Here is a 15,485-nt window from a genome sequence, read left to right as displayed (position 1 = left end):
AGGATTTCCATGTACAGTATGGTGATTCAGGTCTAAGGACTGGTTTTTGCTGCTTTTAGCCGGCTACCCAAAGCTTCCAGCCACCATCTTGCATTCCGCCCCACCCCCTTGGTGGTTAGGGGTAAACGAAGGTCGCAAGTTCCCTCAGCAATCGACACCCCTCACCCCAAGACTTGGGGGCAATGACATATTAATGGCTGCTAACCCCAAATGGCGAAGAGAAGACGGAAGAAGGACTAAAAAGGGAGTCTTGCAAAAAGGACGAAGAAGACTAATCTCATTGACAGCTAGACAGAAAATGTGGGGAGGAAGAGCACCATTTTAAGAGAAAACGGCAGAAGCTCTACCACCCCTCCCCCCACCCGCCGCAACTCTATTTTTAATGATCCTGGGCGCCCCTTTTAAGAGCATTCTCCCCCCCTGCCAACAATTAAGTCCAATTCTTGACGTGGTTTCTTCGCTCAGCCAACAATACTTCACGCAACACGCGAAGCTTACGACGCCGACCAATCAGGCGCTTCGTCTTCACGCGCTTTCTCAAACTACTGGAATGCAGAATCGGGCAAACCCTCGGGCGGCCAATAGGAAAACGGAGCTAGAATTCCTTTTTCCCCTCCCACCGTCAAGTGTCTGGCCCTAATTGAAGCGGCGGCAACCGACGTTATGAGTCAACGCCTTAGAATAGTCCCTCTGATCCTTCCGCGCATTGTTGAAGTAGGGCTAATAGAACGCGGGCGCGAAGCCTCGCGGAGTGTTTGACATCATAGAGAGGGCTCTGTGAGGAAACCTACTTTTTCAAGGGGTACAGATGCAATGCCGAAGATATTGGGCGGAAGGATTTTCGGGAACCGTTGCTTACTGAAAGGAGGCCCTGCCGGATCTCGTTGGCTTATATAAAGAGAAAACGCGCAAACTCTCGTCCCTATTGTCTCCTTGAGGAAAAAGAGCGGGGTGTCATTTTGTCACTTCCGAAAAAAATAAAATAATAGTAGCACCTGTCCTCTCCCCCCCGTTTTTTTCTTTCGGTGTGTGACAGTGCCCGAGCGAGCAATTCGAGGAGGGGTTTTAATAATATCAGCGGCCGCCACCATGGCATGGTAGGGGCGGCAGGGCGAGCGACGGCATCGGCCATTGCAGAAGCGCAGCAGCGGCGGCCGCGGCCTCGGCACCTCCGAGCATCTGCAACCATGGCGTGAGTATCCTGGTGGGGTGGGGATCCATGAAAGGAGGAGGCCTTGGGCTTTTATTTACTGAATTCCCTCGGGATTGGGCGGCATAGAAGTCAAATTAAATAAATAAATATTTAATAATGTACAGGATAAGACAAAACCGGCACGATCGGGTTAAGGAAGCGAAGGGAGCGAAGATCTGGTTAGGGACTTCAAAACAGCTGGAGTTTGCGAATATATGAAAGAGGAAATTTGAAATTTCAGCCAAGGGGAGATGGCATGTGTTAGTGACCGAAAAATGGAGGGGGGGGAATGCGGTGGGATGATATCAAGAAAAAAAGGTTAATCGCAAAGAATTCCGGGCTATTGCATTAAGGTTATTTATGGAAAACGTAGTAAATGAGCCCTTGGGTGTCCCAGACTAATTAGAAGGCAAAATGATTTCCTTTGTTGTCGGGGAAAATCCCCCGAGATTTAAGCAATTGGTATGCTAATAGTTTTTTTCCCCTGGACAAAAATAGAACTTTGACAAGTGAACAATTGTACTATTTTGAGAGAGAGAGAGAGAGTTTAAAGAGCTTTTCACAACAGAAATACGACCAATTAAATTGTTTTATCTGTAAATACACTGACAGGAAGTCTCTTCTAAAAACATTTTGCTGAAATAACTAATTGGGTGGAATGCAGGTTTGTATTTTCTAAGGTTAAAGAGGTAGTGAATTATTTATTTTTATTTATTTAGTAAAATTTGTATGCCTGGGTGGCTCACAATAGTAACAAGAAGTTAAAAAGCAGTGTAAAAATGGATCACAGCATCAATATCAGTAAAAAGTATAAAAACCATACATAATAGCCCTTAAAAACCATACATTAAGTGTAACTTTAAAATAAAATTTTCTGTGGAAATTGCCAATTTTTAAATAAGTTGATATAAATGAGTGTGGTGTTATGTGGCTGATAAATCTTAACAATCCTTAAGATTCTCAGTGACCTAAATGGAAACGTGGCAGGATACAAAATGGCGGACTTTTTTGTATCCTGGTTTTAGACATGCACAGCAAGCAGATCACGAAATGGCTGCAGCTGTTGTCACTAATGAATTCATGAATCAGACCAAGATGGGTGGAGATTGAATTAAAGCTGTGTAGTTAGGAGGAAATAGAGGGCTGACTTGCTGAACAAATTCTAGTTGGCGCTGTTGTACTGTTCTAATTTGTGTCTAAGACAGATCGCTCAGATGAAGTCTAGAGGGGAAAACAGGAACTGTAGGATCGTTGCTGCAGTATTGCTATGCACAGTTTGCCCTATGCTATTTTTAACTTGAAATTAAAATGTAAAAACTCTTTTCATAATAATCATTATCTTGTTTATTCCAGGTTTTTCAAATCATCACACAGCAGCTTTGCTGTAATCGATAAAGACAACATCTATTTGTCTAGACAAATCGACAACAAAGTACTAAAGCTTGACCAAAATGAGCTGCTCATCAAACACAGAGATGTCGTTGGGGGGCTTTCTGTCCCCATTCAGCCAGCAGTGTTTGGTGGCTGATGAAGGTCTGGGGCTCTTAGATGACTACTTCGAGGTGGCCAGGAACTTCAGTTCGCATGGGTTCTCCAGCGCTAAGGCTAAAGTGGGCTCCTCCGAATGGCTGGATGTGGGCAGTAGCAATAATGCCACAGACAGCAACCAGGGTAAGATAAATTATATTCTGCCAATATTTGGTAACCTTTTGAGGTTTTTGATGCATCTATTTAAATGTATATAGTTGTTTAATGGATCTAAAATGGAGGGATATTTTTTTTTGGTATATTTATTGAGATCATATTTGGAAATCCTTTTTTGTTTTGTTCTACAGAGGATGCTTTCTCTGGCATGGATTGGATGGTGGAGAAGATGGACCTGAAAGAGTTTGATTTTGATGCGCTGTTAGGTATTGACCTGGAAGCCACCGTCTCCCCAGATGAGTTCATGGCCACGTTGGAAGACACGTGTGACCTGCTTGACCAGCCCATTGAAGAAATTCCCAGCAAAGAAAATTTATTAATGCCAGAACCAATTAACCAATTCCCCAGGTCGCCTGAAGCAGAGCAGATGGCCCCATTGACTACATTGTTGCCATTTCCTGAACCCCAAGGGCCACTGATTTCTACTGTTGACCATTCATTCAGTTTAGAGCTAGGTAGTGAAGTAGACATTCTTGAAGGAGATAAGAAAACAGAAACCCCCACTACTGTAGTGTTTCCCAAGAGTGAAAAAGAGGACGAAGCACATTCTGACAATGATAGTGGAATATGCATGAGCCCAGAGTCAGACCTTGAGTCACCTCCACAAAGTCCTGCCACTTCTACTAGTTCTCTCAGTGATAACCAATCAGTTACAACCAAAATTGATGTTTCTGTGAGGCCCAAGCCTTATGACCGCCCTCTGGGAATCATCATATTAAAGATTAAAGAAGAAAAGGTAGTAGATAAGAAACAGAAGAAGATGGAGCAGAATAAGACAGCTGCCACACGATATAGACAGAAGAAAAGGTTAGAGCAAGAAGCTTTATCAGGAGAGTGCAGAGAACTAGAGCAAAAAAATGAAGCCCTGACGGTGAAAGTTGATTCCCTGAGCAAAGAAATTAAATATTTAAAAGATCTGATTGAAGAAGTTCGCAAAGCTAAGAGTAAAAAGACTAGAGCCCCAGAATAGAGTAGCGGAGTAGGAGTTACGTGCATGTATATTGCTTACTGCTAACAACTGTTATAATGCTTAATAAATTATTTTCTAATTTGGATATGTGTATATTCTTTAGTGAAGTTTTATTTGAAACTTATTTTGCTCCCTCAGTTAAAAAACTCAATTGCTACATTAAAAGTGAACAGGAAAAAGGTAGAAATTGCAGTTTAACCTATGTCAAGGTGCCCTTTTAAATTTCATTCCATATCTTACAATTTTGGAACAACAAAGTTCATATTCGTAAAATTAACAAATATACCTTTCCCTCTCAATCTTAAAACCATTCTTCTCAATTCTACTTGAATCTGCCTTCATATTTTTTGTTAACTTTGGATTTGATTGATTAGCCAGTGTACCAAATGTTTAGTTTTCTCACCAATACTATCCATTTAAATGGATCTTAACACTAATACATCATGCTCTCAATTTCTGTCTCTACCCATATCCCTCCTCTTGCCTTTAATTGCTTCAAAACATCCAAGAATAGGGATAATCTTTTCCCCCCCATTAATCATAGTAAGGTTCTTTTTTGTGCCCATGACCAAAACTGCACTTGAGTTAGTTAGATGAACATTTATGCTTAAGAACATTAAGAACAGTTTGTCATGTACAAAACAAAGATCCTTAAGAAAAATCTATATACAGTTGACATACTTGGCTTGTGACATATTCGCTGGCTAGCATAATTTGAGTCGAGCATGCCCAGCAGCTATGATCCAGGCAATGATTCATAACATCCATAGTATTGGCATGATCCTGTTAATGATTTAATTGAATTTTCAAGAGGTGTAATTTTTACATTGTTGTAAGTTTTGAGTTAGGAGCTCACTTTTATATACTATTCTAACCTGGATCACTTCTCGGAAAAGCAATCTGCTTGCTTGAAAGAAAACAACTACTCTAAAAGGTCCCTTTCTTGCTTAGGTTCTCATCAGAATCTAAGCTAGAATTTTAAAGAATGGCTAGTTTTAGATTATCAGGTGTTCTACAATATCCAAAACTTTTTTGAGGTAAGAATTTACATTGATTTTGGTAAATTCTTGTAGGGCTGTTTTCAGCCTTAGCTAATACTAACTAGTCAGTAGCAATGGAGGTATAGTTTTTAGTTTGTTTAGTTTTAGGTATAGTTTATAGATTCAAGAGTCGATTCCTTTTTGGGTATTAATGTACAGTGGTCCCTCGATTTTCGCGGGTTCGAACTTCGCGAAACGGCTATACCATTTTTTTCAAAAATATTAATTAAAAAAATACTTTGCAGTTTTTTCCCCTTCACCGTGGTTTTTCCCACCCCGACGACGTCAAACGTCATTGCCAAACTTTCGTTTGCCTTTAATATATTTTTAATAAAGTTTAATAAATAAACATGGTGAGTAATAATCTAAATGGTTGCTAAGGGAATGAGAAATTGCAGTTTAGGGGTTTAAAGTATTAAGGGAAGGCTTGTGATACTGTTGTTAGCCAAAAATAGTGCATTTACTTCCGCATCTCTACTTCGTGGAAATTCGACTTCGCGGGTGGTTGGAACGCATCCCCCGCGAAAATCGAGGGAACACTAATTGTTTTCTTGATATTTTGAAAGATGTGGTTATGTCATCCAGCATGGGCTCTTAGGAGACGAGGCATGCTTATATGGTTCCATTACTGAGAACCATTCTCCCATCACCTCTTTAGGTTTTTTTTTTACAGAATACGGATTTTTATGCTTTTATCTGTTGCAGTGTCCCAACTATTGTGTGCCACCCAGAGTTGCCTTTGATGAGATGGGTGGCTATACATTTTATAAGTAAAAGATACACATGTGCGAGGAAATAATCCAGAATTTTGCAATTTCAGTTTTTGGCTGCAATAATCTGATTGCACTCCACAATGATATACAGGACAATTAGAACAAGTATGCATTTAGCCCCATTTTCCCCCAGAGCAGAGCAATTCAAGCATGGAGTACAAAGTGGCCCATTCTTGATGTTTCAGCAGCACCTGTTCTATCTTTGTTACTGTCAGTATGAAAAGATTAGCCCAAATGTTTTAAATGGTATCTTGGCAGTAAAACGAGCCCCCAGTGAAACATTTGCTTCCCAATCAGCTTCTTCTAAAATAGTACTTCACCTTGGTTGAAGTACAAGTTTGTAAGCTGTTGAAGTATAATGTTTGGTTTTTATAATAAGGGTTTTTAAAGTTATTTTAGTAGTGGATTGGATTGTTACATGCTGTTTTTATCGTTAGCTGCCCGAGTCTATGGAGAGGAGCGGCATACAAATCCAATAAATAAATAAATACACGTTTCAACCAGTGAAGGGCTACCAAAATTTTTACTACCACATTGTGGGGGCAGCTTATGCATTTTCTTTCAACATCATCCAGTGCAAATTGGGTGCTCTGGGGTGGAGCTCCATTATTGCTACCCCACTGTGTCGTGTCCATCCGTCCTCCCGTCCGTCTCCCCGTCCGGAAGGTAGCCCACCCCTGGTTTCAACCATAAGGAATAGGTTCCCAGTGTGGCATGTTCTACCTGTTCCCTACCTTGTCTCAACCATAATCAGTGGTGCCTTTTTTTGCACTCCAAAACTACTTTTTCATGCTACAGTATAAGTGGGAAGAAAAATCTTTTTTTTTCCTCCTGCAAATGGATCAAAATATAATAAATGCAGATAAACAGGATCAGCTTTATATGCTCAGGATGCCTAGAACATTTTGTACAACCTTATCCAATATTCTAACATCAAAGTTAGAAATTCAGTTTGATTTAAAGCACAGGCTGAACTTATCACTTTTGATCTGTAAGCAAATGTGGAATGTCATTCCAACCACAGAAAACTTTAATAAGTTTATGAGCAACATAATTTGACTACCATTTAAGCCATTTTATATTTGTTAATTTTTAATATATGATTGATACCAATAATTGTGAGAAGTCTTAAAACAATTCAGATTGTTCCTCCTACAGCTGTCTTGTTAACAATTGGCTTCACTACCTTGTAAGGACTAAATGCTAAAGTGAATTGTAGATAACAGCTAATTGGGGAATTAAATAAAAAGCTATAACAATAAAAAATGAGCTAACTAGATAACTTGTTAAATATGAAAATATCCAAATAAATTTACAGTATATTAGGCAGCAACTGAGAAACAGTTCTTCCTGGCCTGTTTTTCAGATGTTTGAGACGGGCTATTTTGTTCCAAACATGAACTGAATTGGAAAAGATTCTGGCAGAACTGGTTTAGGAGGGGGGCAAAGGGTATTGGCAGTGCTTGGGAAAAGGAAAGACTTCCTATGAATCATCACTAGTGGTTGACTCATTTTTAAAATACACCACCTTTCATGCACATGCTCAGCTACAAACTAATCATTGTAGCCTAGCATGATAGAATAATTTACCTATTTGGCTAACTTAGGATAGTATGTTAGGGAAACCTATAAAATTGGGTTAATTTTACCGGAGAAATGCATGTTCAGCTAGTAAATGTGAAAATGTGCTCCTTCCTGCAAAATGGAATAATTTTAACCACCCAGTGTCACTGAGTTGGGCAGCTTTATATATAGTACTGCTAAAAAAAATAATAAAGGGAACACTCAAATAACACATCCTAGATCTGAATGAATGAAATAGTCTCATTAATACTTTGTTTTGTGCAAAGTTGAATATGCACAACAGTATGTGAAATTGACTGTCAGTGTTGCTTCCTAAGTGGACAGTTTGATTTCACAGAAGTTTGATTTACTTGAAGTTATATTGTATTGTTTAAGTGTTCCCTTTATTTTTTTGAACAGTGTATATGATTAAATAAATAAGGTTAAAGACTTGTTTTATATGATTTGAAAAGTAGAAAATAGTTTATTCCATAATTACATTCTTTTGAAAAGAATCCTTATACCTTTTTTCAGGATTGCATGCATTCATCAGTCTCGAAAGACCATGGTATCATGCTCTGGATTTCCCCAGAGCATGAAGCCTGGGTAGGATTATAACTTCAATTATTAGTATGTTTGCCCAACATACTAACATGGTTAACAGTAACCTTGTCAACTACTGTGGTCTGCTTAATGTATATCATTGTCTCGATTCATCCAGTACACTGGATTCGTTCAGTTATGAATTAACTAAATTGGTTGGGTTTCGCAAGCCAAATGCCACTGTGTAGGCAACTCCATGTAAATCTAAAGTACTGTACACTTTCAGGCAGAGTATTTTCAAACATAACTATTCTGAGTTATGACTTTGGGTTGGTCACTCTCTCTCAGCCCAGACTATATCACACAATTATTGTTGTGGGGAAAACAGGAGGAGGAAGGTGTGGTGGATATGTTCACCATCTTGAAATATTTCTAAAAAGATTAAAGGTGTGATACAAACAAGTAACTCTGATAACCACATCCTACTAGTGAAAAAGAACTACAAGGGATGATATATATTATAATTAGCTTAATGCTAGTGATGAGTCAGGGATGGAAAAAAAAATCAGTGTTTGCATAAGTGCACAATTTACAGTTCTTACGTAGTAACTATAGTTATGAAAACATACATAATTTTCCAACTATAAATATTGTATCAATATAAATTTTCCAACCACTATTTAACATTTGATTATCTCTCTGACCCATTCTTGTTCCTGTATGGAATTCTTTTAATTTTTCTTATCTTTATCTACTTGCTTCTAAAAATGATATAATATTCTTAGGCTATTTATTTCTGGTACTTTACAATTTTTGCCTGAAAGTCTGGTGTAATTGATCATTTTATTTCCATAAAAGTGTTTTCATTTATTAAAGAAGTGACAAATGATACATTAAATAAACTGAAAAACATTTGTAAAGTAACCAACAATATGGTAGGAAATTATACAAACTACAGTTTGAGAAGAAAAGAGTATTGCAGGGGTACTCTTTTCCTAAAAGGAATCACAAAAAAGTGACTTATATCTTAAGTAGAGTAAAAATAACTGATATCCTTGTGGAAGCATTTTAAATGCTTATAACTGACTATTTCTATGTTATTATACATGCACTAAAATATTTGCTTATTAATTAAATCAATGTAAATCAATTAGTCAAGCGTAATTGTTAGTTTGTTGCAGCAAAACCTTGTGCCATAAAGCACATCCTTTCAGCTCTGATAGTGCAATATAAAATCCAAATTCTCTCCTCCATATGTATAGAAATTACTTATCTAACTTAATTTACTCCTAAGAAATGTTGCAAAAGACTGTTTTGTTTGGTTGAAAGTAGATATTTTTTCTAGCAAAGAGTCAAAAGATAATCTTGTGAGTCATGTGTCTGAACTCGGCATCAAAGATCTGGATTCTCCACTCTGGGCACAAACTGTCATTCCATACGAAGTGCAACAACTGAGCAGATCATATGTAGAAATACTGTAATCTTATAACAGACATACTTTCCAACCACAATAATGCTGGCAAGCATTTGCTCAGTGATGCTGATATTTTCAGCAAGGATGGAGAAGTTATTTTTGTCAAACTGTTCCAGCTCTTCCAAAATATTCTGTCTCAAATCTCTGGAAGTCGTCTTCAGTGAAGACAGTTTTTTCTGGCTTCTTCTCCACTTTTTCTACAGGGTGGTCTTTAGCTTTCCTCCCTCTATTTTGGGTTAAAATCTGCAAAAATAATGCAAAGGAAAATAGTATCTCAATAACGTTTAATATACTGTATATAAATGTAACCATTAGTCAGTAGTATAATAAACCTGTACTCTATTACAGTGTAACCAACTGTAATAGAGTATTTTATGAAATTGATGATAGATACAGGTCCTTGTATGCAGTCCTAAAGACTGTTCAAGGATTGTATTTGTTGGAGCATTTGAAAACAGCTTTTTATCTGGATTCACAGTATTCTCCAGATTTGATGAAAGAATGAATGAATGAATAAATAAATAAATGATCCTGGGAGAAGGTACTTTAAGGTACTCCCAACAAATTCTATATATACGCCCATACAGACTGAATTACAATTCGTGCACATCACACAGCTAATTTAAAATACTGTAATTCAATTTGAAAACTCAAGATCTAAAATATTTTGGCAAGACATTAGCAAACATTTGAAATAGAGACATGAGAAACATGTTTATACTGAGAAACAAGCAGCCTTCTCAAAAAACTATCAACTGTGTATAAACAGAATTGTCTTCTTTCTCTTTTATTTCTAATAGCATCTCCCCTCCCCAAATAAAAAAGTGACAAGTAAACAAGGTGACCTTTTCAGTAATTGTACTGTCTGCCACAAAATGAGTGCCCATCATATACTGCATGTTCTTCTTAAAGTGGTCAGCTGCTTGATGTTTCTGATATTCCTCTGGAAAAAAGCAATGCAATAATAATACGAAAGCATATAGATAAAATTCAGGAGGAAATACATATTTGTCTTAGGGACTTAGTACTGCGGTTGCAAGCCTGATTCATCCTGCTTGCCTCATGTTTTAATTTAATTTTGTGCAGTCCCTATTTTGGAGCTGTCAAATTGCATCAAGGTAATATGTGCATTTTCATATGCAGCAAATGAAATGATAAAGCAAAAAAAAAAAAGGCTTTTGTTCCTAAGGGAGTTTGTTCACATGAGAAAATCAGTGGAAGGTTTTATATTTATCTTCTTTTTGAGGCAACAGAAAATATTGCCATAGAATAGTCATCAATGCATTTTATTACTGTCTTCAGTTATTGGGAAAACTGGTGTACTGCATATAGTCTGCATCCTGGATTGTCTCTTAAGTGAGCTTAAATGTACAGTGTTCCCTTGATTTTCGCGGGGGATGCGTTCCGAGACCACCCGCGAAAGTCGAATTTCTGCAAAGTAGAGATACGGAAGTAAATATACTATTTTTGGCTATGAACAGTATCACAAGCCATCCCTTAACACTTTAAACCCCTAAATTGCTATTTCCTATCCCCTTAGCAACCATTTAGATTATTACTCACCAGGGTTATTTATTAAAATTTATTAAAAAAAATATTTATTAAAGGCGGACAAAGTTTGGCGATGACATATGATGTCATCGGGCGAGAAAAACCGTGGTACAGGGGGAAAAACTGAAGTATTTTTTAATTAATATTTTTGAAAAACTGTGGTACAGACTTTTCGCGAAGTTCGAACCCGCGAAAATCGAGGGAACACTGTAAATCACAAAATATAGCTGTGTTGGCTGAGGAACTATGAAGAGCTATAATCAAAAACATGACCTCCAAGTTGTGTGTAACTACTCCAAATATGAAACATAGAAACATAGAAGACTGACGGCAGAAAAAGACCTCATGGTCCATCTAGTCTGCCCTTATACTATTTCCTGTATTTCATCTTACAATGGATATATGTTTATCCCAGGCATGTTTAAATTCAGTTACTGTGGATTTACCAACCACGTCTGCTGGAAGTTTGTTCCAAGAATCTACCACTCTTTCAGTGAAATAATAATTTCTCACGTTGCTTTTGATCTTTCCCCCAACTAACTTCAAATTGTGTCCCCTTGTTCTTGTGTTCACTTTCCAATTAAAAACACTTCCCTCCTGAACCTTATTTAACCGTTTAACATATTTAAATGTTTCGATCATGTCTCCCCTTTTCCTTCTGTCCTCCAGACTATACAGATTGAGTTCATTAAGTCTTTCCTGATATGTTTTATGCTTAAGACCTTCCACCATTCTTGTAACCCGTCTTTGGACCCGTTCAATTTTGTCAATATCTTTTTGTAGGTGAGGTCTCCAGAACTGAACACAATATTCCAAATGTGGTCTCACCAGCACTCTATATAAGGGGATCACAATCTCCCTCTTCCTGCTTGTTATACCTCTAGCTATGCAGCCAAGCATCCTACTTGCTTTTCCTACTGCCCCACCACACTGCTCACCCATTTGAGACTGTCAGAAATCACTACCCCTAAATCCTTCTCTTCTGAAGTTTTTGCTAACACAGAACTGCCAATGCAATACTCACATTGAGGATTCCTTTTCCCCCAGTGCATTATTTTACATTTGGAAACATTAAACTGCAGTTTCCATTGCTTTGACTATTTATCTAGTAAAGCTAAATCATTCACCATATTACCGACCCCTCCTGGAATATCAACCCTATTGCACACTTTAGAGTCATCGGCAGATAGAAGCAAGGGAGAAGAGGAAGCGGCAGGTACAGGGAAGATGCTTCCCTCTCTTCTCCCTTCATGATCCTTCAGTGTGATATAGTCTATTCCAGTGTTTCCCAACCTTGGCCACTTGAAGATATTTGGACTTCAACTCCCAACTTATGTAAAATATAGGTCAAACTTTGGGGTTTTTGGTGGCGATTGCGGGGTGCTTAGCACAGGCAGGCTCGGCGGGACCGCATCAGCTGGTGGGACGTTCACGGAAGGCCAGATAGAGAAACAAGACGGGACACGGAAATTCCTCGGGGTGAGACGACACTCTGGCGGAGCAGAACGGCTCTTTTTATTATGTTACATATTATAATCAAAAGGCGTAGCAAATGGTTACACCTGATGCAAAGCAGCCTATACATGAATTTCTACCTGCGCCACACTTTTTATTGCCCCTCCTAACACCATTCCCTAATCACCTCCCATACGTGTGTGCTTAGGAATTTCCTTTGTCTTACATGGAGACAAAGCTTACATTCTTATGGCATGACTCACTGAGGTCAGCCTGCCCTTCCGTGAAAGCCTTATGCATGTGTTACAGATCTCCAAAGATCCTGCACATATGCTCTTAATACAGAGAGATGTCTGAAATAATATCCACAGTTTTCTTGTTGCATTAAATGAATAAAGAATGCACTTTGGAGCATGGTCAAACCTGTTATGGTACATTTGTAGGAGAGTTGGGAATAATTGAATTAGCAAATGGAGTGATACGATATAAGCATGAGAACATCAGCAACTGCACAGGGAATAGCAGGAAGAGAAGGAACTGGAAGTTCAGAGGGCATGAAGTTTGTACTATGTCCCACACTTGAGTACTGCTGAAAAGAAGAAATAAAATGCAAAGATTGGGCATGGGAAGATGAATAGACTAGTGTTTCCCAACCTTGGCCAGTTGAAGATATCTGGACTTCAACTCCCAGAATTCCCCAGGAAGCATTCGTTAGCTGGGGAATTCTGGGAGTTGAAGTCCAGATATCTTCAACAGGCCAAGGTTGGGAAACACTGGAATAGACTATATCACACTGAAGGATCATGAAGGGAGAAGAGAGGGAAGCATCTTCCCTGTACCTGCCGCTTCCTCGTTCTCTTCTCCCTTGCTTCTATCTACACCAATGGTCCACAGAGAAATCTTTGCATTTCTCTTAATGAGCCTGGGCGAAGTTCCTGTGCCGCTCGCGCTTCAGTGCTTTGACTCCCAGGGACTGGCTGAGGTTAGCTTGGCTGCCTGTTAGTGGAGAGAAGCATCCAGTATCAACCTTAGCTTTGCTGTCCATTGCCTACATTAGATTAGCCCCCTGCAAATTCTCATCTCTCGAGGAGTGCTCATCGAAGCAGTGTGGGAAACTTTGGCCGGGCTCCATGAGAGACGAGAGTTTGCAGGGGGCCCATCTAGCATCTGCAATGGACAGCAAAGCTAGGGTGGACTCTGGCTGCTTCTCTCTGATGTAGTGCTTCCGAGATGTGGTTTACTGCTCCAAGCTCCAAGTGGCAGAAGATGAGAAGTCGCTCCTCACCCAGGTGCAGGAAAGGAATGAAGGAAAGAGAAGGAGGGAGGGGAAGGGAGGAAATGAAAGGAGGGAAGGAGAGAGGCAGGAATAGCAATAGTATTTAGACTTATATACCACTTCATAGTGCTTTTATATTCAAAGCAGCATGAAGCTAACAACTTCAGCCGGATGATAGTGAATGTGATTTCACCGAAACGTTGCATAAACACTCAAATATTACACGGGGTAAAACCCGAACTCAGAACAATTTATATACATACATACATGCATGCACACACAGACAGAAAGAAAGACAGACAGACACACACACACACACACACACACACACACCCCACTTCACAGAGCTCTCTAAACTATTGACAGAGTTAGCATATTGCCCCCAACAATGTAGGTCCTCATTTTACCCGTCTCGGCAGGAGGGAAGGCTGAGTCGATCAATAAATTCGATTGGGGTGTGTGTTGTCCATTTGGTTATCCATCTTTTCCATCTTCCCCCTACTCACCTAATGCAGATTTGATCATTCTTCCTTTGATGGTGGTCTTCTCTATTTTGGACCTTGGACTCTTCTTCTTCTTCTTCTTCGACCGGTTATCGGGTCGGGAGGCGGCTCCCGATCTTTGAGAGCCGGACCCTATTTATCCAACAGAGAAACAAGAGGGATTGATTTTAGCCTAAAGAGTTTCCCCCCTTTTCTCCCTTGGCCAACCCGCAGCCCTCGGTTACCTCCCGCCGTCTCCAGGAGCTCCAGTCCCTTTCTTAGCAGGGAAGCGGACATCTTTCCCTCTCTATAGACACGTGAATTATCTTGAACTTCCGCTCTGTGTTAGCTCTATGGTCTTTTCATGATTGTGCTACTTCCGAGTGCGGGGTTTGGTTTTTTTTTGTTTTTGACTCTCTTCCTTTGACCCACTTTACTTCATTTTGCCTAAAGTCGCCACGCTTCTGTTGTCTTTTATCCCGAGTGGACGGGTTAGTGCAGGGGTCTCCCACCTTGGCCACTTGTGGACTTCAACTCCCAGAGTTCCTTTTGCTGACTGAGGAACTCTGGGAGTTGAAGTCCACAAATCTTAAAGTTTGCCAAGGTTGGAGACCCCTGTGTTAGTGTATACAGCGGTTTGGAAAAACGAAGAAGAAAACGATGTATTTGCAAGAAGACGAAGGGAGGAGAAATTGTATCTCATTTTGGAAGCTGTGTTCTGATATTTTATTCTGATCTACAAATGTTATCGCTATGTAATCGCTTCGGGTCTAAGTGAACGGAAAGCAACTACTAGCAATCAAGAATAACTTTTATAAAGGGTAAAATAGCCTACTGAACCTAGGATTATTAGTAGGTTATTAAAATCGCTTTAAATATATTAAATATATGCACTCTGAAAGCAAAAATATTAGGAGACCAACTGCGGTATAATCGGAATTTACAGTGTCAGAAACATACGCTATATAAAATTAAATGGGATTTACTAGAAAAAAATACTGAGAGCAGGTACTAGGAATTTAGCTTCATTGAACATAAAGGATTTTATTCTGAATAGTGTTACAATTTCAGGGGTAATTTTAAATCCGTTAACATATGAAGGACTGTCGAATATGAGTTTTGCCTTTGATTAAATGTACAGTATTCCTGAAATGAAGTTTTGTGAACTTGCTTAAGAAATGGTGATTTTTTTTGAGAAAGTTACTAAAATTGTTGCTTGCTGTGCTGAAGAGGAAAATTATTTTATATATTATTTTTCTTTTCAACATTTCTTTTGTACTTTTAGATTGTGTTAGTTTTTACTGTTGTCATCTTTAATTTAAAAAAAGGTACAAAAAAATGAAGTATAAAGGCAATTTGGTGCTGATTCTCATTCTACCCTATTATGTTTTACATTACAGACTGGATCCTTTTTTTTACTATTCCTGGTAGATTTCAGTTATCTTCTTATCACTGAAGCTAT

At 38.9% G+C, this 15,485-nt stretch overlaps 2 protein-coding genes across 2 annotated transcripts; one reads left to right on the top strand and one right to left on the bottom strand.

Annotated features, from left to right (window-relative positions):
• Positions 1-302: 302 nt before the first annotated feature.
• Positions 303-3,949, top strand: ATF4 (activating transcription factor 4). Its single transcript, XM_070756093.1, has 3 exons — positions 303-1,192; positions 2,546-2,863; positions 3,028-3,949. The coding sequence occupies exons 2-3, from the start codon at positions 2,644-2,646 to the stop codon at positions 3,864-3,866; spliced, it is 1,059 nt and encodes a 352-aa protein (XP_070612194.1). The 5' UTR covers positions 303-1,192; positions 2,546-2,643; the 3' UTR covers positions 3,867-3,949.
• Positions 3,950-8,626: 4,677 nt separating this feature from the next.
• RPS19BP1 (ribosomal protein S19 binding protein 1) lies at positions 8,627-14,370 on the bottom strand. Its single transcript, XM_070754809.1, has 4 exons — positions 14,269-14,370; positions 14,048-14,176; positions 10,105-10,202; positions 8,627-9,502 (listed from the first exon to the last, which is right to left on the bottom strand). The coding sequence occupies exons 1-4, from the start codon at positions 14,318-14,320 to the stop codon at positions 9,362-9,364; spliced, it is 420 nt and encodes a 139-aa protein (XP_070610910.1). The 5' UTR covers positions 14,321-14,370; the 3' UTR covers positions 8,627-9,361.
• Between the last annotated feature and the right edge of the window lie 1,115 nt (positions 14,371-15,485).

Source organism: Erythrolamprus reginae, chromosome 6 (genome assembly GCF_031021105.1).
Source record: "Erythrolamprus reginae isolate rEryReg1 chromosome 6, rEryReg1.hap1, whole genome shotgun sequence".
Classification (NCBI taxonomy): domain Eukaryota; kingdom Metazoa; phylum Chordata; class Lepidosauria; order Squamata; family Dipsadidae; genus Erythrolamprus; species Erythrolamprus reginae.
This window is presented reverse-complemented; position numbering and strand designations above follow the sequence as displayed.

Bases quoted from the DNA above. Each gene is read 5' to 3' on its own strand.
- RPS19BP1 (XM_070754809.1), bottom strand. From the start codon at position 14,320: ATGTCCGCTTCCCTGCTAAGAAAGGGACTGGAGCTCCTGGAGACGGCG. The intron at 10,203-14,047 runs GTGAGTAGGGGG...GCTTTTTTCCAG, and splicing joins AATGATCAAATCTGCATTAG to AGGAATATCAGAAACATCAA. The intron at 9,503-10,104 runs GTCACCTTGTTT...TTATTTTTGCAG, and splicing joins ACAGTACAATTACTGAAAAG to ATTTTAACCCAAAATAGAGG.
- ATF4 (XM_070756093.1), top strand. From the start codon at position 2,644: ATGAGCTGCTCATCAAACACAGAGATGTCGTTGGGGGGCTTTCTGTCC. The intron at 2,864-3,027 runs GTAAGATAAATT...TTTGTTCTACAG, and splicing joins TGCCACAGACAGCAACCAGG to AGGATGCTTTCTCTGGCATG.